The 23,574-nt window shown below is 36.1% G+C and overlaps 1 protein-coding gene across 50 annotated transcripts in view; it reads right to left on the bottom strand.

Moving 5' to 3' along the window:
• The window catches only part of mapk8ip3 (mitogen-activated protein kinase 8 interacting protein 3), an 87,580-nt gene that overhangs the window by 17,296 nt on the left and 46,710 nt on the right, over positions 1–23,574 (bottom strand). For 23 of the 50 annotated variants that reach the window (XR_015479385.1, XR_015479392.1, XR_015479387.1 and 20 more), the window contains 8 exon segments: positions 19,494–19,551; positions 17,924–18,072; positions 15,127–15,183; positions 13,519–13,689; positions 12,022–12,181; positions 8,457–8,507; positions 2,826–2,912; positions 795–947 (listed from right to left, as the gene is read on the bottom strand). Coding sequence is in view for 36 of the 50 variants with exons in the window: in XM_087241962.1 (XP_087098088.1) it covers positions 795–947; positions 2,826–2,912; positions 8,457–8,507; positions 12,022–12,181; positions 13,519–13,689; positions 15,127–15,183; positions 17,924–18,072; positions 19,494–19,551 (886 nt within the window). In the remaining 14 variants the exon portion in view is untranslated. 50 annotated transcript variants of the gene reach the window in all.

Below are 23,574 nucleotides of genomic sequence, written 5' to 3'. Positions count from 1 at the left end.
AAGTTTTTTAGATGTTCTGTATTGTTAGTTTTTAAGATATCTCTAAGCTAGTGTGCTCCAAAACGATGACAAAATTCACGTTTAGAAGACTGTGGTGGTCATGGAGGGGTGGAGAGCATGAGACTGATTCCTGAAATAGTCATGCCCAACTGAGCCTGTTTTTTTTTTTTTTTTTTTAGGTTTTTAAATTCTTCACTTTTGCCAGTTGGTGAAGTTTTTTCCTCGCTGCTGTCGCCACTGGCTTACATGGTTCGGGATCTGTAGAGCTGCGCATCAATAGATTTGCTCTTCAGTGTTTGGACTCTCAGTAGTAACTATTAAACCACACTGAACTGAGCTAAACTGAACTTCAACACTGAAAACTGAACTGACACCGTTTCAGTTTACTATGATCTTGTGTGAAGCTGCTTTGATACAATCTACATTGTAAAAGCGCTTTACAAATAAAGGTGAATTCAATAAAAACATGTAAGTTTTGTAGTTTGTCCCTTCCGCCCAAATAGATCAACGGTTTTATTAACGTCACCTCATACTTCAGTTTCTCATTACATCATAACCAATCAAATGCTCTTTAGTATCAGACAAAGTTCTTGAATATATTTAAAATTATAGTTCATGATCCTTATAAAAATTATGCTAATACACAGATTTGTTACTCAAAGTTATTACTGTTATCAGATTTACAATCTTTTTGGTTGTTATAATTGTTATGTAAAAAAGTAGTAATTTTCCCTAAATATTTAGCAAATTTTCAACATATTTAAAATAATATTGGTGTTTTTACAGTCGTTTACCTTCTTCTTCTCTGGCGAGCTCTGTTCGCTCTTTCCGTCGCCACCCTCGTTGTCAGCCGTCAATGGATCAGAGCCATTAGACGGCTTTACAGATGCAGCCTCCTGACTGGAAGTCTTCCAGCCAGTGAGATCCACACCAGCCGCGCACCACAACTGCAACACAACAACAGTTCAAGTTCTTCACTAGAGCGGTTTGTTTCCAGGTTTTTTTCCAGAGTCATTTACCTAAATTTACTTTGCTTCTTATAAGCTTTGCGTTTAAGTTTATAGATATTTTTGGCACCTTTAAGTCATCTTATTAAAACAAAGCTTTAGCATAACTCTCTTAACTAAAGTATTACCTTAAAATGATTTTAAAAAATCTACTGTATCAATTTTATTTTCCATTTGATGCCCGTGTCTAATTTAAAAGCAAGAAAAATCACATGCAGCAGCCATGAATGTTGAATGTAATGCAAAAATGAAATTAGTCAAATATAAAAATATAGAAATATATAAAAAAAGAAAGAAAGATAGTATACTTTAATGAATTAATTTCATTTTCCAAATTCATGCTTGTTTTTGTTTCAAAACAAAAATGCTCAAACAGGAGTGTTAAAGGCATTGAAATAAAGTATTTGCAAACACACACAGATTATTGTACATTTAAAGACTTATAGTTTTTGAGTTTTTAATGGTTTATAATTATATAAAGATTGTGAACACAAATAGGTTAGAATTTCTTTCTTAAATCGAACTAATTTTTTTTTTTTTTTAAATGTTGCTATCTGAACAGCTTTACAGTATAGGTAACTCATTACAATGCGATGTAATGTCATCAGATTACTGTTTTTCAAGTAACTAAAAGAGTAACACATTACTTTTTAATTTCCATGAAAATATTAGAGTTACTTTTCAAAGGGAAAAACTAACTTCAGTTACTTTGTTTTCTCATTTATTGACTCCCCTGTCTTCATGAGAAATCAGAAGTGCAGAAGTTGGATTTACGGGGTGCAGGGGTGGATTTAGCGAATTGGGCAATTCCTAGGCAATTCCAGCCCAAGTCCTGATGCACCCTTTCTACTTTTATTTAATTATTATTTATTTTGGTGTTGTTTATATTACTCAATCTTCTTTTCTATGTTTTATCTAAATACAGTCTTTACATTTTGAATGATTAGTTTTCTTAAAATAAATGTACAATAAAAATAGTAAATATGTTGGGCTGCTACATCATTGGGCTGGTGGATATTTTCTTTCATAATATTATTATAATTATTACATAACCTTACATTATCATAATAATAATGATATTTTAGTGTATATTAAATAATATTTAATTATGTAAACACTTCTCTCACTATACAAACTATGATAGAAAATGAGGCTATATATAGTTTATAGGTATCATTTATACTTCTAGATATTTAGTGGGGGCCCTCAGATTTCCTGGAGCCCTAAGCGGACGCTTACCTTGCTTATTGGTTAAATCCGCTCCTGACGATGTGTAAATATGATACTTACCATAGTTCAAGTATAAAAGTGAACATACAATTACTCATCTCTCTTGCACAAAAACAGATTCAGCATAATTAAAACAATTTATGGATCCTTTTTTCCCCAAGCAATCCAGAAATGTAGCACTGCTAATAGGTTTGTTTGAGCTCAATATGAGACTATGTCAATTTACATTTTCGTTGGCCTGAGGTTAATTCCTTAAACATTTCACTGCTGGTGTTAAATGGCTTTACAGTGGTCAAAAAATGTAAATAAATAAAAAATATATACAAAATATAAACAAGCAAGCCTGGTCCAGATGAAGAAAAAAAAGTAATCCAAAAGTAATTCAGTACATTATTTTCCTTAAAAAGTAACACATCTAGTTATTTTTTTTAAAAGTAGTAATGCCAGATTTATATTACTTACTATTATTACTTATATTATTATATTAGTTTTAAACTTAACTTTCCTCAACATTGATTACAAAGTAAAGTCAACCTGAATGTTATTTATTGCTAAAGTATACTGGATGTATGTGTGTTGATCTTGTACCTTCCTGTTGGGGTCTTTCTCCACTAGAGGGCGGCAGTACACTGGCACAGGGACGTTTTTCATGCGATTATCCTCTTTCTCGGTGGCCTGGAGGACACAGGAAGGGAGTGATATACATGAGGCCTTTATAAATAAGACCACATCCACCCACTACAAGCAGAAAGACGTCATATTTAGAGCTTCCTGATGCAGAAAAGGGGAAACCAAGGAACAGCAAACCAGAGCAGCAGATCAAGGACTGTCGGAGGGTTACAAGGCAAACGCATGCGCATGGACACTTGATCTACTGTACAGTCAGCAAATGCCACTGAGAGACACCAAGAAAGAGCAGCAAATCATGATGTGAGGCTTTCTAAGATGGAGGAACACAATGGTCACAAAGTAGTACTTGTTTTCATCTGATTTGCTATAATCAAAGACTATATTGTCATATCTCAATTGATTTCATGTAATCTAAGACTATGTTCTCTGTAAATAATTAAATAGTAAAACGTGATTGTATCAAAATGAACTTTTGCAATATTTTTAAACTTCTGGAAGATGTTTTGAACCTCCAGAGTTTTAACAACCACTGCTAATACATTAGAATCATACACTCGCCGGCCACTTTATTAGGTACACCTGTCTAACAGTTCGTTAACGCAAATGTCTAATCAGCCAATCACTTGGCAGCAACTCAATGCATTTAGACATGCAGATATGGTCAAGACAATCTGCTGCAGTTCAAACCGAGCATCAGAATAGGGAAGAAAGGTGATTTAAGTGACTGAACGGGCTGGTTTGAGTATTTGAGAAACTGCTGATCTACTGGGATTTTCACGCACAATTATCTCTAGGGTTTACAGAGAATGGTCCAGAAGAGAAAATATCAAGTGAGCGGCAGTTCAGTGGGCACAAATGCCTTGATGATGCCAGAGGAGAAGGGCCAGACTGGTTCAAGCTGATAGAAAGGCAATAGTAACTCAAATAATCACTCGTTACAATCAAGGTATGCAGAAGAGCATCTCTGAACACACAACACGACCAACCTTGAGGCGGATGGGCTACAGCAGCAGAAGACCACACTGGGCGCCACTCCTGTCAGCAAGAACAGGAAACTGAGGCTACAATTCGAACAAGCTCACCAAATTGGACAATAGAAGATTGGAAAAACGTTGCCTGGTCTGATGAGTCTCGATTTCTGCTGCAACATTCGGATGGAAGGGTAAGAGTTTGCCATCAACAACATGAAAGCATGGATCCATCCTGCCTTGTATCAACGCTTCAGGCTGGTGGTGGTGGTGTAATGGTGTGGGGGATATTTTCCAGCAGGATAGCGTGCCATGTCATAAAGCGTGAATGATCTCAGACTGGTTTCTTGAACATGGCAATGAGTTCATATGGGCTCCACAGTCTCCAGATCTCAATCCAATAGAGCACCTTTGGGAAGTGGTAAAATGGGAGATTCGCATCATGGATGTGCAGCAACTGCGTGATGCTATCAAGTCAATATGGACCAAAAATCTTTGAGGAACATTTCCAGTACCTGGTTGAATCTATGACATGAAGGATTAAGGCAGTTCTGAAGGCAAAAAGGGATCCAACCCAGTGCTAGTAAGGCGTATCTAATAAAGTGGCCGGGGAGTGTATATCAGTTTTATTATTAAAAGCTTTTATTAAACACTTATAGTAAGCAAGCAAACTGAATGTAATTTTTAGACGCTTGTATTTTAATTGAAATAAAGTGAAAAACACAGCAATTACTATTTTAAAAGGTTATTACCTAAACATCAGTGTTTGTGACCCACTAAAAAGGACAGTTCATCCAAAAATAAAATCCCCCTGGTTTACTCACTCTCACTCAAGTGGTTGTAAACTTTTATGTATTTATTTCTTCTGTTGAACATAATAAATCAAGTAATTCTGAAGAATGTCGTGGGAAAAACAGCCATTGACTTCAATAGTTGGAACAACAAAAATACTATGGTTAACCCCCCCTCCAATAATATTTTCAAAATATCTTATTTTGTGTGAAGAAATAAACCTAAACAGTCTGGAACAAATGGAGAATGACTATTTTCAATTTTTGAGTGAACTACTTAAATCAGGGGTGGGCAAACTCGGTCTTGGAGGGCTGGTGTCTTGCACAGTTTAGCTCCACCCCTAATCAAACACACCTGCTTATTGACCTTATTCTAAAATGTGGAAGTGCGCCTGTTTTCACGATTGTCTTAGAACTTCCGATTCAGTCGCCTATGGGAGAAATGACTAGGAATAATAAACGGCAGAAAATGGCCAAACTACTTCCTCAACAAACAAATGTTTGCATGACTACACACACCAAGTAGCATAATATAATAAGAAAATATTAAATTGCAACATCAAGCAGCGTAACGAGCAGTTGTTAACGTCAAAAAATGAATGAAAGTGAATGTGACCGGAAGTCGCGAGACAAAAAGATTCAAATGGCAGCGCCCACTCGACAGCTGAGAATAAGGTGAATAGATTTCTAGTGATTTTGAAGACGCTGATTAGCATGTTCAGATGTGTTTGATTACTGTTGGAGCTAAACTGTGCAGCACACTGGCCCTCCAGGACAGAGTTTGCCCACCCCTGCTCTAAAGTTAGACAAATATTGCTGCTATTGGACAACATAATGTATTTTTGAGTTGAGAATGTAGAGGGTACTTATGTATACCTTTATAGTCAGTTGCATTATGTGTCAAAATTGGTTAAAACTGCAGTAAAAAATAATGGTACAGAACTTATTTATATTATACATACTTCTAAATTCTGGTGTTGATGACTTTGAGTAGACTTGAACTTTAAATGTAAATACTGAACAACGCTGCTAACTCAATTTATTATAATGAATGCAGTTAAAAATCAGTGTCTTGGTTTAGTGTATACATTTCTTGTTCTACCTTGTAGAGTTGTTTACTTCACTTCACCCTACCCATTCTCATAACGTTTTGCACTACTGTTTATCATCGACAGTTTTTTCTACTGTAACTAGTTGTTTAGTGTGATTTGTATTGAAAGGATACATGTTTGCACTGAGAAGTGAGATGCACTCAATCTCATCGCACATACATATAATGTACACTGTATATGTGTACAGTGACAATAAAAGTCATTCTATTCAATTCTATTATATAAATCAACATAAAAATTAGCTTGTTAAAACATTTTTCTGCAACAATTTCGAATGCAACTAAATAAAGCATTATTAATCTAATGATTATATTTAAAAAAAATAGAGATATTTATGAATTAAACTCATCACATAGCATCATAACATGCATCCTTTATGTAAGTTTATCCTGTTTAACATTCATTTTGAAATAAAAGTAAGGTTTAGTGTTTTTAACCTCCCTCTAAATCAAGTAATCTTACAACAATCTGCTGCAATTAATCATAATTATTGAATGGATCACTTACAAAAAAATACTCTAGTGCAGCGGATCCCAACAAGGGGGTCCAGGCTGAAGGATTCGGATTTCTGCTTTCCAATCCGTCTCATCATGGACCAACGTTTATCCTTTTCATCATCCTGTTTCTCAGTATTTAACTGTGAATTGATTTGAACTAATGAATAAGTTAAAACTGCTTACTGCAAGAATGTTCTATGTCCTTTTTTCTCTTTGTGCCTGTCTATTTTAACTTTGTTTTCAGGAAACACACAAACCAGGTCATAGGTCATGGAGATCTCTCTCTCTCTCCCCATACAGAGGAGAAGAAGACACCTGTTCTAGTTGTCCTGATATTGCCTATAATATTATAGCTGTTTGATTGATCTGTTTTTGAGTATAATTAATTTTAATGTAACTCCTTTTTGTGTGGAGATAAGACTGTGTGTAGTAAAGATATTGCAGCAGACTGTTGATGGAAACAGTCTTGAACCAGCCTGATAACACAGCTGAATGTACAAGAAACATCCTTGAGTCTTTAACACAGATGGTCGTTTGTGTCTATTGTTTTCCTGGTTTAGCTTTTTACAGGTCGGAGATCAGCTCCTAATTACTTAGGGCGACCTCACCTCTAGGCATCAGGCCCCCATTCATATCTGGAGACAGATACAATGCTTTCTTTGATGCATGCATTAAGGCCATCCATATCTGGAAGTAGATACTATGTTTCTTTGACGCATGTATTTAGAATTGTCTATTTCTGTTGTAACCAATGAGAACTGTTTACCTGGATCCCACCCTTTCTGGACTTGTGTAAAGAGTATAATTGTTCGATTGTTGAAACTGTAAGCAGAGTGGCCTAGGAACTCATTGAGAGTGTTGAAGCTGGCTTCTGCGAATGAAACTGCAAACTATCTTCAGTAAACTTAATTTATTTTTTTTAAATCTCTGACTCCGGCTCTTCTTCATCTACCAGACTGGTCAATCTTTGGGTTAAACTGTAAACTATCCCTACAAGGCCCACAAAGGGGCCTCAGTGAATTCTGTCGGGGGTTGCGTCATATTTTAATTTAATTTCAGCATTGTACAATTAGGAGAATGATCATGTTGCCTCAGTTAATTTGACCCCCTAGCTGACCAAAAAATATACACATTTGTAATTCGTCCTCAACAAAAAAGACAGAATCTCACTGATTCGCCTTCAGCAGCTAATTCTAATGACCCAAGCATACTGAACCCAGGTGAGGAAGCTCCAAACATTTCACGTTGCATCACTGGCAATACTGGAAACACGAAATACCAAGGTATTTACCTGAACTATGGTTCTATTCCATTTTCCAAAAACAAAGAGTCCCCGACCCAGCCACAGTGTATTATCTGCACCATAGTTTTTGCTAACGATTTTGCTAGCATGGGGCCGTCCAAATTATGAAGACATTTGCAGACGACTCATCCCCAATAATGCGATAAGCTCAGAGCATTATTTGAGCGCAAGACAAAAGAATAGCTAGTCACAGCTAGTCACAGCTACTGACATGAAACTTTAAAAAAATGGCAACTAATATAGGGCCAATTTAAAGGCCAAAGGCTTCAGTTTTTCAGTTACAAATGGCCTACTAATGCTTTGCTTTTATATTTCACATTAGGCTATTATTTGTGCATAAACATATCTAGACGTAGTAATAAACACACCATTTGTTTGAAAACAACATGTTTTGTCATCATTACTGCAAACTCATATAAGCAATAATATGATTAAATGTTGAGGGGGGCCTTACAATATTTTCAGGGAGAAAAAGGGGTCTCAGGCAAATAAAGGTTGGGAACCACTGCTCTAGTGGTACTACAGTGATATAAACAGATGCTACTGCATATTAAATGCTAGATGATTATCATAATCAATTAACAATGCATTTAATGTTCGCTTTTAGTGCAAATGAAATGTGTTTCTGCCAATAAATGTCTTGTAGGCACCTAACCCTAACCACTTAACAATTAGCCATATGCCTAACATATCCCAAATACTCTATTTCACTTGATTGGGTTGCAAAAAATAGTTTAAAGCAAAGCATGACGGCAGCTATAAATACCACAGAGATACCTAAGGATGGATGAAGCTGGTTTTATCAGTGCTATATCAGTTTTCTGCTGCGTCTACGCTGTGATTTGCTGACTGATGCTGACTCAGGTTAGGGACAGGGCGGAGAGGGTGGGAGAGGTGCATGCTGGTTCTCAGACTTGCCTGGTTCCTCTTGGCTGTGGCATCTGGAGCGCTGTCCGCCTGGCAGCCGTTCTGTGGGAGATCACAGTTAGAGCAACCCTAACAATACTGCCAGTTAAGCAGACCCATGAAACACACTTCCAGACTAACCATTGCACCATTACTAACACTCATACAGATGCAGTTATTTAGACTGAGCTTTGATTTTATGTTTTAGGCCCATTACTGGTTAAAAGTTTGGAATTAGTATGATTTAAAAACAACAAAAAAAACTTTTAAAAGACTTTTCTACTTACCAAGGGTGCATTAAATTGAGCAAAAATACTATAAAAACTATGGAATGAGCTATTATGCAGGGGGACTTTTTCCAATCAGCCAGCTAAGGCACTTCCCGGCGAACTGGCATGCCATTATGAAAATCACAAGGTTTATGATCTGGTTTCTTTGACAATCAATAACAACGTTCACATGGACATCAGTAATTTAATTATTTGGCTTTATTAGCGGTGTAGGACAGAGGGTTTTTCAGAAATGCTAGATGAAAGCTTAGTGTGGACGTGGATCGTTTTCGTTTCAAAATGCCATTTTAAAACTAAGACACATTAGTGTAAACAGGGCCCAAGTGTGCATTTTTCTGCGATGCCAGCTCAGCATCGTGATGTCTATCGGCCGTCGACAATGGCATCGACCATACCCTAGTATATTGCTACTCTTTTTAACAATTTAATGTGTCCTCGATGAGTAAACACACTTTTAATGCTACTTCTGAATCATACTCCATCACAGTTTCCTCATATATTATATAACCCAGCAGTTTTCAACACTAATGATGATGATAATAACGTTTCATGAGCAGCAGAAAATCATATGAGAATCACTTCTGGAGGATCATGTGACACTGAACACTAGAGAAAAGATGCTGAAAATGCAGCTTTAGGCACATATTTCCAGTGAGCCTGGGTTGATCATACTGATTGGTTAAAATAGTAGGTCTTATTTAACTGTTGAATGCATGATAAAATGCCACAGCACTGTATTTTACTTCAGATTTTAACATTAATTGCAGGTTTGCAGCAAAGCAAGCAGAGACAGTACACAAGTGGACACTATTTTGACTTATTCAGTATAGGGAGACCTGATTTTAACAAATTAATAAAGTAATTCACTGATCAAATAAAACATGACAGTGTAAGTAAACAAACTATTAGTTTTTTCTATAATTTACAGTGCTCAGCCTAAATGAGTACTACACCCCTCACAAATCCCTCTTTTTAATAATGATGTTTTCTACAGGATGCTTTATAAGTAGATATGTGTGCATAATATACATTAGATTAATCATTACTTTATCCAAAACTGGAACAAATCTAACAAAGAAGCCAACAACTTAAGATCAGTCTAAAAATGATTCAATCAGAATTAAAATGTTGGGGAACAAATTAAATAATATTGAAATAAACAGGGAAAAAATGCATGAGAAACAATTAATTTTGACATTTTGTAGTTTGTATTTTCTTGCTTTTTCTTATTGTTGATCTTTCTAATCCTACTGATGTTAAATGAACAAACGCTTATTTTAATGGATATAACTGTTTAATAAGAACACACCAAAAAGTATATATATATATTCACTGAGAAATGGATTAAATATATATATACATTTTTAATAGGAGGTGTTACCGAAGTCCTTTTAAGGCAAGTCATTTCACTGGGTGGCCATATTCGAAAAGCCTCTCGGCATTCTGTCTGTATGGGGAAACATTAAATTCTCCAAAACTGTTTCTCAAGCTTACGATTACATTACATATTTGGAGTCACCAATAAAATTAAATATCAAATGCTTGATTTTTAAACATTTGAATAAAACTAAAATCTGCTTTTTTTCAGGTTGCCCGAGCTAATGTGCATGCGCACTCGAAAGGAACAGGATCACGACACCAACCTCATTTATGGCTGTTCTACACATTATAATCCTCTGGATAATGATCGACAGATCGCGCTGCTCTTCTGAAGTAATTCACAACTTGGTTTAGATGGTGAATCTCCTCCAGAAATGACAGGGACTCTTTGTTTACAAGTTTGTGGGCGTTTTATAGTTGCTGTCATGTGATGTGCGTTTGACAGGACGTACCTCGCGGGCTTCATTCCCCACATTGACCGTACACTTTTCCCCATTCAAAACTATATGAGTAACATGTCTTGTGTATTCTAGAGTCTTTCCCTTAAAAAATGTTAGTTAACTGCCACGTTTGCTAAATTTTAAACTTTCTTTTATTTCTTTTTATTAAAATAACTTTTTTAACTTTATTTTATTAACCATAAATTATTTAAAAAATTTTAATTAACAATAACAATGCAGTCACTGAATTCCTGCATCATTATTTTTGGGACTTTTATTTTGTAGATTTACAAGCTGAATTTATTTTACAACAAAATGTAAAAAGAAGACTTTATGACCATAATTAATATACTGTAGTTTAAGCAGATGAGCTCTCGTGAATTCATGAAGAATGAATTAAACATTTGATGAAGTGTTCGATACTGCCACATACTTTTTGTAAATCAGTAACAAGCCACCCAGACAGTCAATCACCTAACAAAAACTCTGACACTCATCCCTTAAGAGGATTTCAACTAAGCATTTGTTTATGAGCCAACATTTTCAGCTAAAGCCAAAAAGCATCATGCATTTTGGCCACTTGATTGGACGACAACAGATATTTGAAAGTCTGAAAATATTGTTGAAAATAAACTTATTGTCTCTTTTTCTTAACAGGAAAGCATAAATGCTTTCATACATGTGATTTGAATGGTGCGAGACGTCATCTCTCTGTGATCATTACAAATTTAGAATTAATCTACCAATAAAAAATGTATTTAATCCGCTGGTGATGTGTGTTCCGAACTGTGGGTTGTGATTTGTATGAATCACGGCTCAAGTGTGATCCGTTACACCCCTAAAGATTAGTATAATCGAATTCATGATATCTGAAAAACAGTATGCAGGTACCCAGATGACCTACTACATCTAGCGAGACACTAAAGTATGCATAGACTCTGTGCTATCCCATGATGCCACGCAAGAGAATTTATAAATGAAAGTATAGTAACTAGCGTGGGAAGATCATCTGATGATGAAGAACGGCAGATGTAGTGTGTCTGAGTTCCATTCATGCTTCTGACATTCACACTATATAGGACATACTTTCTAAGGGTTGTATAGTAAATACAAATTCAAATCTAGTACCTACTGAGTAGTAGCCAATTTTGGACGCAGTCATAGAAGAAAGAAACTTCCAGGTTTTTGTGATTAGGTAAGTTGTAGCTAAAATCTACAGAACACCGGCCCTTCAGGACCGAGTTTGGGCACCATTGGTCTATTTGCTAAAAGTTTTAAAAACACAAAGAAGAAAAAATGTTGACATTTTTTGGTAAACCACTGAAAGGAACAAACACCCCTCTTTACTCCAGATTTCTACTTTTATGAGAAAGGTCACTCTCTGATACAACAAAAGCACTCTAGTCTCTACATGGAGGTGATTACTATTTTTGTGTTGTATACAGAGGTCAGCAAAAAGGCAGATACCTGTTTGAGACGGGATGGGACGCTCCAGCCACAGGTCTGCATAGGGCCGTCCTTGCGGCGCATGTGTTCGCGCACCTGCCGGTACTGTTCTCGCCGCTGCTCTCTGCGGGTACAGAGTGCTGAGTCGCTGAGGAGAGACGCAACACCATTAACGGGCATTCTACAGGACGAGAGAAAGAGAGACGCAGCCGTCGGTCAGCCAAAGAGCCACAAATTCAGCCAGCCAGCAGAGGCCAAAGAGAAATAACACAAACACATACAGCAGGAAATGAGGATTGAAATTAAAATGATAATGGCTTCATTATATATATATATATATATATATATATATATATATATATATATATATATATATATATATATATATATATATATATTTATTTATTTATATAAATTAAATTCTGAATTATTAGGCCCCCTGTATATTTTCCCCCCCATTTTCTGTTTAACACATTTCTGAACATAATAGTTTTAATAACTCATCTCTAATAATTGATTTATTTTATCTTTGTCATGATGACAGTAAATAATATTTTGCTAGACATTTTTAAGGCACTTCTATACAGCTTAAAGCGACATTTAAAGGCTTAACTAGGTTCATTAGGTTAACTAGGCAGGATAGGGTATTCATAGGGTAGTCATTGTATAACGATGGTTTGTTTTGTAGGCAATCGAAAAATAAATATAGCTTAAAGGGGCTAATTATTTTGACCATAACATAGTTTATTAAAAATAATGAAAACTGCTTTTATTCTAGCCGAAACAAAACAAATAACACTTTCTCCAGAAGAAAAAATATTATCAGAAATACTGTGAAAATGTCCTTGCTCTGTTAAACATTATTTGGGAAATATTTAAGAAAGAAAAAGGAATTCAAAAGGAGGCTAATGTATTTTAGTAGCATGACAATAATATATTGCTTCGGCAAACTAACTGAAAAAAATAAACATAAATAAAATATATTTGTAGTGGAAGATATAAAGTTACAAAAACTAATGCTGCAATGACTTTTTTTAAACCTAAAAAAGAATATACAGGTTAATCAAAACAAAAGAAACAAAAAAAACTTAAACCTAAATTAAAATAGAAATTATTTATTTTGTTAAAATAAATCTAAACAGTAACTTGACTAAACCCCACAGCCTAAACATAGTAATTATTAAATAAATAAACCTTTTTCTAATTTAGATTTATTCATCCTAAGCTTTCTTTTAAACTTTGTTAAAGTTAGTTCACAGCTTTAAGTAGTACTGTCATTCAAAAACAACAGAGGTCAATGATAGTCCCTCAAGCTAAGTAAACATGTGAGTGTGCAACAGCTAACAGCCAAATGCAGCATTAGCACACATTAGCATTTAGCCGAGTCAGCTTGCCAGAGCAGAAGACAGAGAGAGAGAGAGAGAGAGAGAGAGAGAGTACACAATGTGGACACAGTGTAAGCAGGGCTGTGTAAATGTGAGGATGAACAGGACAGACAGAATCTCATGTTCTCCTTACTCTTCCGGCAGGAACTCTCGTATGCAGGTGGAGGTGGAGATCTGGCACATGGTTTGGGAGCGTCTCTGGTTGTAGCCGGCCGGAGACGGAGACTTGTAGTGAATGTTGACACTGGTGTAGGGCCGCTTTACTGGAGGAGGACTCGCCGATGAACTGAAGAGACGAGCAAAGCTGGAGAGAAACAGAGAAAAGTGAAGGAACAAGGAGAAACAGATGACACAGAACCACAAATGTGGAAAAGTAATTTTTTTAGGAAAAGCCATGAATATATATTTTTTAATGGCAAAAATCCTTAAAATGTTACATACAGTACCTTGTTGTTCCTTGCTATTTTGTAAATTTCTCACTGTAAACATATCAAATCTAAATTTCTGGTAAATATGCATTGTAATATTGTACTAGTAATATGCATTTTAATATGCATTGCTAAGAACTTCAACTTAAAATGCAATTTTTTTTTTTCATTATTTAATGCAATGATGCTGTCATTACATAGACAAAATACATATATAAACCGTAAAAGATATGGACGTAGCATCCGTGAGGTCACCCATAGGTTTCTGAATAATGCGAAAGAAGCTACAAGTAGGCGTGGCTAACCGTCACCATTTTGTTTGCACGTCATCGCGTGAACAAAGCTACAGATGCATTCTAGCATTTTGCTTCGATGGGCTTTTTTGGGAGAGAAATGCTTAATACTTCATTTCCTGCGACTCGTTTGTGTTCTGACCACATGTGCTTGGTTGTAAACTATATCAATAAAGTATTTAGTCTTTGAAAAACACTGTTGTAATACATCAAGCCACTAAGCATTGTTCTTATGACGTTTTTCTACAGGAGGATTGTGGAAACACTATAATAGTCAAAATATAGTCTGTGTTAGTAAATGCAAGACTATTTATGAAATCAAGGCATAACACTGTATGACAATGCTTCGGATGACTGTTCTAGAGCCTACAGCTTATCAATCTGTCACATTCTGGAGTGCTTTACAGGTCTAAAAAAATATATAAATGATAAAGGATCTTAAATAAAACAAATACATTTATAGAGATGAATTCTAAGTGTATAATTTCACTCACCTGGGAAATGGAGGCCACTTGAATGGTTTGTGAGCACAATTAAGTGCACACAGCATGCCATATTATCTGATAATTGTAAGAAATAATTCCAAAAGACAACTGACTGTGTAAAGCCACATAAAACAAAACATTGATTTATGTATTTGCCGAGTTCAGCAGCTAATCAGCCGGAATCAGCTGAGGTGAAGTGACTGCAACTAGCAAGGACAAGCTGTCAATCAAGTGGCCATGCCCTCAATTATGCAGACTTAATATAAATGAAATGGACGAGTAATAAAAAAAAAAATCACCCCCTCACAGTTGTCATGAAAGGTATTTTTAGCTATATGAACCAAAATTGTTCTTTGTACCAGACTGTAAACATCTTTTTTCTGCTGTAAAGTTGGCCATTTAAGCAGTGGGCTCAATAGAAATCTGCTCTATTTTGGAGCCAGGACTAGCAGAATTTCGATGAACTGCAGTTTCAGTTACTTCAGTATTTGCTTCACGAGAAAGAGCGGGAGTTTGCCGCTTGAGTAATACTCACAATTGCCAGATGATGGATTTCTTCTTCTCTGGTAGAGGAGGACTCTCTCGAGACGCCCTGTGAAAGTGAAATAGACAGAGATAAGATGAAGCCATACTCGTTCAATTTTCATACTATAGTAAGTAAAATGTATTATGCAAATGTGTACACTTGCAGTAAACCTAAACTTTTACAGTAAAAAAAACTTAAGTTTTAAAGGTGCAGTATGCAGGTTTGACACCCAGTTGTTTAACTAGGTGTTGCACCACTGGATTAAAACAAACGCAAGTGCAGGTTGCCAGATTAACAACAGGAGTGAGTGATTTAAACCGTGTTCTAAATAAAATTTGATAAAAGGGATATTCTCCATATTACAAGGAGTTTTTGTTCTAACTAACACCTTGAATTGATATTTAATCTCAGATGCAGAAAAGCTAGTCCATCCTTTTATGACTTCTAGGCTGGACTACTGTAATGCACTGTTTGCTGGCTGCCCAGCATTAACAAACTTCAATTGATACAAAATGCAGCTGCCAAACCTCTTACCAGGTCTAGAAAATATGATCATATCACCCCAATTTTATCCTCCTTACACTGGCTGCTTGTTAAGTTTCGTATTGAATTTAAAATATTGCTTCTTAAATATCAAGCTTTAAATAATCTAGCTTCTGTTTGTCTAACCAACCTTCTGTCTCGCTACAATCCAACTTGCTCTTTAAGATCTCAAAACTCAGGGCTTCTGGTAGTACCTAGAATAGCAAAGTCGAGTAAAGGAGGTCGAGCCTTCTCATTTATGGCTCCTACACTCTGGAATAGCATTTCTGATAACGTCCGAGGCTCAGACACACTCTCCCAGTTCATAACTAGATTAAAGACCTATCTGTTTAGTAAAGCATACACTCAGTGCACCACTTAGCGGGTTTCCACACAGATTTCTACATCTTGTTTATATACACTATGAACAGCAGCTATGCGAATTATTTTCTTTATTCATTATTTCCACCTGGGGATACTCATCCCGAGGTCCTCAGATTATGCAGAGTCACTGATTGATCCAAGACCAGAGACGAGATGATCCCAAGGTGTCCATATCCTGGACCAGGCCGTATCCTGAGCTGCTGCTGTGCTGTTGGTCATACGGGAGTGGAGAGCATGAGACTGATTCCTGTGACGCTCCAGGGACAGACGTGTCTTCGCTGTGGCCAGCTTCCAGCCTCCGCCGCTGAGACTGCAGCTCTGCACAAGACGTTTGGCCAGCGGAGAAATTGAAATGGTCATGCCCAACTGAGTCTGGTTACTCTCAAGGTTTTTTTCTTCACTCATGCCACTTGGTGAAGTTTTTTTTTCCCTCTCCAATGTCGCCACTAGCTTGCATGGTTTGGGATCGGTAGAGCGACGCATTAATGGATTTGCTGCTTAGTGTTTAGGCCCTCAATAGTGACTAATAAACCACATTTAACTGAGCTAAACTGAACTTAAACACTAAATACTGAAATACACCGTTCCAATTTACTATCATCTTTTATGTGAAGCTGCTTTGACACAATCTACATTGTAAAAGCACTATACAAATGAAGATAAAATTGAAAATATATTAGAAACGGCTTCTATTTCTCACAGATGAACAACAGAAAACAGACAATGATCACCTCAGGTACATTATTCAGTGTTAAATGCTAATAATGTGAGTTTAAATGGCATTTTACATTACATCACTGAAAGCAGCAGCAGATAGTTCACCTCAGATCTTGAAAATAAAAAACGTTTGTATTGAATTTTAGAACTAAACACATATCGGTGATTTAGCCAGTACATTTAATAATGTTAAAGTTTGATATGTATTAATTACATTATAAACATAACCATTTCGTGAGTGAGTGCATATTCTGTGCTTCTGATTGGCTGTATTCACATTTCTGTCGTGTTTTGTCTGGTGCAAACAGCCAAATTGCTCATCACTGCGTATCTCATCATGAAACGTGTTGTTAGGACAGGGGGTTACAATGTCACCTGCTCACCTAATGTTTACGCTCATAATAAATATATCATTTGCTAACTAATAACCTCATGTAGAACTGAATCGGTCTCATTTTGGAGTCTGCTACTGTCCACCGGAGGTCACATTTCAGTCACAGGCGAATGCTTTGAGAGCCTTTCTGAATGAATGTGTGTGCGTATTAGCCTCGGTGTATAAACTCGGAACTAGCACTCAGCTGGCGTAACTTTGTTTAGTTGCAGCAGTTTCATTCTGTGCATGAGAAACACAGTGTTGAGAAGCCTTTACGAATAATTAACCGTGACGAATTAAAGCACGGTTAATAGCGAAATTGGTTAATCATTGCATCCCTAGACATAGTTATTTTACAGTGTAACTTATTATTTAACTTCTAAGTAAAATTAATTACATGTACTTACTATATGTTTGGGGTTTGAACGTGGGTTAGGTTTGTTTAGGTTTATGTATATAAGGATGTTTTGTTACATTATGATGGAATAATCATTTTTTTACACCATTTTCAACTTTATTTTATGAATATCATGTTAACAAAGTCATTTAGATGTGCTTATGTATCACATTTTGTGCATACACTTTATTTTAAGCTGATGTAGGTATTAAAGTGTAACTATTCATTCAACTAATAAGTAAAATTAATTAATTACATGTACTTACTATATGATTGAGGTTAGAATGTGAGTTAGTTTTAGGGTTAGTTACATGTAAGGATGCATGTTGAACTGTAACTAATATAGTAATAGTGCATGAAAAGTGTAACTAATTCATCTTAAATAAAAGTGTTACCAGGTTAGATGACGTTACCTGATCATCTCGGTCCAGCGCACGGCTTCCTGAAGCTCCATCAGTCTCTCCTTGTACTGGTTGCGCTCCATCAGCACTCGGGCCATCTCCACTCGGGTAAAGCGGCGTCTCTGCGTCATGGTCACATCGTCCTGCAGTGGAGATGAGTACTGCACCACAGAGCCAAATACCAAAACACAGGACAACACGGCGGCAGGAGAGCGGAGGTTAGTGCATCAGGCCATCAGCATTAAAAGCAAGCTTACTGAAGCATGCAGAGCGGGTTCAAGCTTTACTGCACACTGCGTTTTAATTAAAAGCTGTCAGAGCATATGGAGAGGCCTATGGAGGTGATTAGTAATAACATTTTTGACTATGTTTGCACCTGGCATCTAATATACGATCCAATATTAAAAGTCATAAATGGTATTAAAATGAGACAATGCAAGCAAAAACAAAGACTAAAATTAAGTGGTTTTTCCCTCTGATGTTAAGAAAACATACAGGCGCAAAGTCTAAAGCGCAAAGAATAAATGAGCAAAAGCATCATGAGTGTGTCCGAATCCACTTTTGCTATTATAAGGATGGAAAAATACAGTTTGTGCCCTGGCACATGGTCTGACAGGGTTGTGCTTATTCACTTAATGAGTTATGGGTGTGTGTTGAGCATAGCACATATAAAACCAATCAGTCTTTTCTAACATGGCCTTTAGGAGTCAGTTGCGTCACGTCATGGCACATTTGCTGTTTATGTGGCAGACTTTGTAAGTCACAAAACTGAACTCCTTTACTTGCGAGAAAACCGTTAAACATATCATCTGCAGCACGAAGATAAAGAATGAGCCTCTTCCATTTGGCCTCTTAACTCCTTTACTTTAGTGGATACAGAGACAGTGTTGTACTCACTGCACTGAAGACATCCATTAGCCTACATATGGAAATTTGTTTGTTAAGCGCAAACATTTGTTCCAAAACTATTTCTAAATACAGTTCTAATTTCGAGCATAAATAAATTTCCTTGTTTTCTTCTTCTTTTATTGTTTAAGTAGTTCTTAGACCAAACTAACCAATGGTTTTGTGCCAGTGTTTGAGCATATAGAGCTCACCAGTTAATTCCCTGAAGCACATCTAATATTTTGTGCATTTTTAAATGCAGGTCAGATAATTTGTGCAGATTATATTAACGATTTTGCACTGAGAAAAATGTTAAATTATTTAAATGACATGCAATTAATACTCATCAGTATTAGCCTTTTTTATATAATTGCCAAAAGCTTCAAATGAATTCAATATCAGCCAATTAATAACATAAAAAAATACATACTTTGTTATTTGGGCCTTCAGTGATAAGTGAGCATGTAAGTCATGTTTTTCACAATGCATTCTGGGCACTTTCTTCTCCCTAAAGGACACTAGGATCTCTCTAAAGTATTATGGATATAAGCCATGCTGTTAAAACGGAGCTAAAACAAGATGTTCTTGGAGCAAACATAATTAAGTTTCCATCATTTGACACCAGTGTAGCAGCTCAGCAGTTTCTGGAGCACAGCAAAGGTGCTTAAATGGGACAGAACAGAAGTGTTTTACTTACATCCTCTCCACCTTCGTCTTTAGAGTCCTGAGATGCTCCTAATGCTTCCGCTCTCAACCTGTAATGAAAGAGACACATTCAGACTTTAATCAGAGAGCAGTCACGGGGTACTTTTAGACTTAAAAACACATCACTGTTCACAAACCATAGCTGCATCCCAAATGACACTCAATCATTTAGTGTAGAGTTTAGAGTTGTCCCAAACAGAACACTAAACTTTTTTGGTAACACTTTATAATAACTACACACTGTGAAACATTTATTACGCATTCGCATTTAGTGAATTCATTATCTGTTAAGCATTAACTCTACATTAATAAACTTCAGTAAGCAGTTTATAACTGCAGTTACAAACGCTCTATTCTTGACTTATAAGAACATTTATAATGTGCTTAATAATTGTGCTTTCATAATGTGTGAGTGATTTATTTTTCATGACTAAATTAAGTATTGCATTATTTACAAACCATTTGTATTCAAGAGTAGTTGAAGGTTTTATGATCATTCAGAAGGAGCAAGTAAATGATTAATAAACTATTCAAATCAACATTTGTGTATTTTATTAATCAGGCATATAGTAATATATATGTATGTGTTAAATGCTTTATTAACACAACTTCATGCAGTTTTGTAACCTAAAGTGCGGACTAATTATGCTTCGTAAATCCCTTATAAATGACAATTAAAGGCTGAGTATTAAATAAACAATAATCTTTGCAATCCTATCTTAAAATGTAAAATGACTATAAAATTACAGTAAAAATTGGATACAACAGCAATATATTAATTTAACAATATAATATGATGCAACATTTCAATGTTATTTAGCGATGTTTAAACTGCAACGTAATTTGATTTTAGATAAGGTTGCAAAGATTTATTTTTCTTTTGATACAGTTTCATTTGTGAATATTCACATACATAGAAATGAATAAAGTTGTTTATTTTCTTTTTTTTCCTGTTTGAAATATGTCAACACAGTCAGTGTGATAATGCAACTTGGCGATGATAGCGCATGGCCGCTCATGAGGATTAGGTTTCGGCTGTGACGTACAATGAGTTCTATCCACAACGACGTCTTTATCGAGGTGTAGAGCATCCTTGATAAGTTTGGAGACTGCTGATGTGGTGGAAGGAAAATCTTCAGGTACTCCCAGGATTCTTATATTATTACGGCGCGATCTCGCTTTAAGATCCTCACATTTATCTTCCAACCGCTTAACCTCAGCAGAAAGAAAAGCCATCTTTTCTTAAATTACGGTGACGTCGTCAGAACAGATTGTTAAGGATTGTTCCAAGTCCTTAATTGTATTTTTCATAGTCGCCACATCGGTCTGTACTGTGACAGTTATTAGAAAACTCTGCTTTTACAGCTTGCAGCTCACTTTTTATGGTTGAGAGATCGTCGCCCAGAACAGTTTGCAACTCCGAGCGCAGAATACCTGCAGTGCAATGTCATTAAGTAGAGAGGATAAAAGCTCAGATTTGAGAGATGTGTTGTCGGCCGGGGGCTCCGTTTGCGCCTCTGAGCTATCTGAGGACCGAGGAGATGCAGGAACAGCAGAAAGTGCAGGCCGCTGATAAGACGATGACTGATTGGCAGCCTTACTGGGTTTATTCTTCATTTTTCAATGCAAAAATACGTAATTTCGATGGACATTAAAAAAAACAAACACTTGTAGGCTGGGTGGTGGAAGCAAAATATGCTAAAGATTGAAATATTGATAAATGTACAGAAGGAGCAACCGCGAACGCGACTTACGCCATAGCTGCTCAAACCGGAAGTCCTGTTTGAAATACAACCAATCCTTTAATTGTCATTCATAAGGGATTTATAAACCATAACTAGTCCTGACTTTAGATTAGGCCACAAAACTGGATGAAGTTAAGCTAATAAAGCATTTACTGGAACTATTAGTCTATGCCTGAATAATAGGAATTATAAATGTTAATTTGAATAGTTTATTAATCATTTACTAACTCGTTCTGAATGATCTTAAAAAAACACCAACAATTCTTAAATTACTGGTATGTAATTAATACAGTACTTAATTTAGTAATGAAAAATAAATCTTTATAAAGTATGAAAACACAGTCATTAAGCACATTATAGATGTATAAACCCTAAAGTTTTAACCTTCAGCAGTCACAAGACTGGAACCTGAGGTTTAAGGCAGAACTCATGTCTCATCACAAAGGGGCAAACAAAACTGACATTTAGCCTACAATCCTTGCACAACATACACTTTTATCCGTTTTCTCTCTCTTTTGCTAGTAACCAATTTTAACGTGATATTGTAAAAACCAGATCTAAGTTTGGCAGGAACGGTTAGGTTGAGTAGAAAATGGGGCGGGGCGGGAAGCGGGTAAACAAAGGCGGAATATACTACGGGAGCAGTCAGGTGTAGAATAGTACCTTGCCAGAGCGGGGAAGAGCAGGACTAAAAAAATTGTTCCACACAAAGCTCTACCTGACAGCTCCTACCCAAAAGTGCAAGTGTTGAATGCAAGAAGTGTGTTCAACATTGCACACATATTTTTTGGGGGGTTGAATAATTCATATTATGAAATAGTTAGTACATAATAGTACATGTCACTCCGCTGCTCATCCGTTTGCACTGGCTGCCAGTTGCTGCTCGCATCAAATTCAAAGCTCTGATGTTTGCCTACAAAGCGACTTCTGGCTTTGCTCCTTCTTATTTGCTCTCACTTCTGCAGATCTATGTGCCCTCCAGAAACTTGTGTTCTGTGAATGAACGTCGCCTCGTGGTTCCATCCCAAAGAGGGAAGAAATCACTTTCGCGAACGCTCACGTTCAATCTGTTCAGTTGGTGGAATGAACTCCCTAACTGTATCAGAACAGCAGAGTCACTCGCTACTTTCAAGAAACGACTAAAAACTCTACTATTTAGTCTCCACTTCACTTCCTAATCTGCAATTGCCTCTCTGGATATAAAAAAATAATAATAATAATTACTAAATTACTAAAATATTACTAATACTTTCCTTCTTAGACTGTACAGACCTGAAACTTGCCTATAGCACTTATTCATTGTTGCTCTTATAGTTGTGTAAATTGCTTCATTGTCCTCATTTGTAAGTCGCTTTGGATAAAAGCGTCAGCTAAATGACTAAATGTAAATGTAAAATGTAAATGTAGTTGAAATAATCCTATTACAATATGCATGCGCTTTGGGACACACCTCGTGATTTTGCCTTTAACTGCACTGTTAAACTCTATAGGGCTTTTCACACTAGAGATCTGAACCACAGGTAAACAGAATTTCACACTGCTCATAATTAAAACATAGTTAACAATTAATGGGTGTTTATTCATACATTGAAGTTTCTTTGTACAATACTGGATTAACAAATATTTTTGGCATGTTTGCAATGTCAATATCATTGACTGGACAAATGCAACATGTGACTTGTAACCAGCTCTAGAGTTGCACAGTTTTATATGATGCCAAGTGCTAGAAAGCTTCAGCAAGCTAAGTAGAAATTAAATGGCCTTCTTCATCTAGTAGTATTTCATTACTATTTGACATGTGGCCTGAAACCACTAAACCAGACGAAAGAGTAATTGTATAAAATATGAGCTTAAAACTGATAGAATAAGCTTTCCATTGATGTATGGTGTGTTCAGATAGGACAATGTTTGACAGATACAACCATTAAAAAATATTTTAAAAATTCCCCACATTACAATATGGAGAAATGCACCTTTAGGTTGTCCAAATTAAGTTCTTAATGCACATTAGTACAAAAAAAATAAGTTTTGATAAAATTGCGATTGAAAACTTTCAAAATGTCCCCATGGAACATGATATTTACTTAAATTTCTAACAATAATAGGCATTTTTACAAATATGCTCATGCAACTTAAGACTTAAAAACGTTTGTGTTCCCGGGTTACATATTTCATTTTAAATGCCAAAAATGTGTTTAATACAATGCACAATGCAAAGCCAGTCAGCTACAACTAGCCATAACATTTTAATGCTCCATTGTTTCCCACTGCACATGTTTGGCACCACAATGCAGGGTTAACAGCGTACAAATGAAGATAATCCTGCTC

This window comes from Danio rerio, chromosome 3 (assembly GCF_052040795.2).
Source record: "Danio rerio strain M-AB ecotype USA chromosome 3, GRCz13ab, whole genome shotgun sequence".
NCBI lineage: Eukaryota > Metazoa > Chordata > Actinopteri > Cypriniformes > Danionidae > Danio > Danio rerio.
The sequence above is the reverse complement of the archived record's forward strand: the minus strand, read 5'-3'. Positions and strand labels throughout refer to the sequence as shown.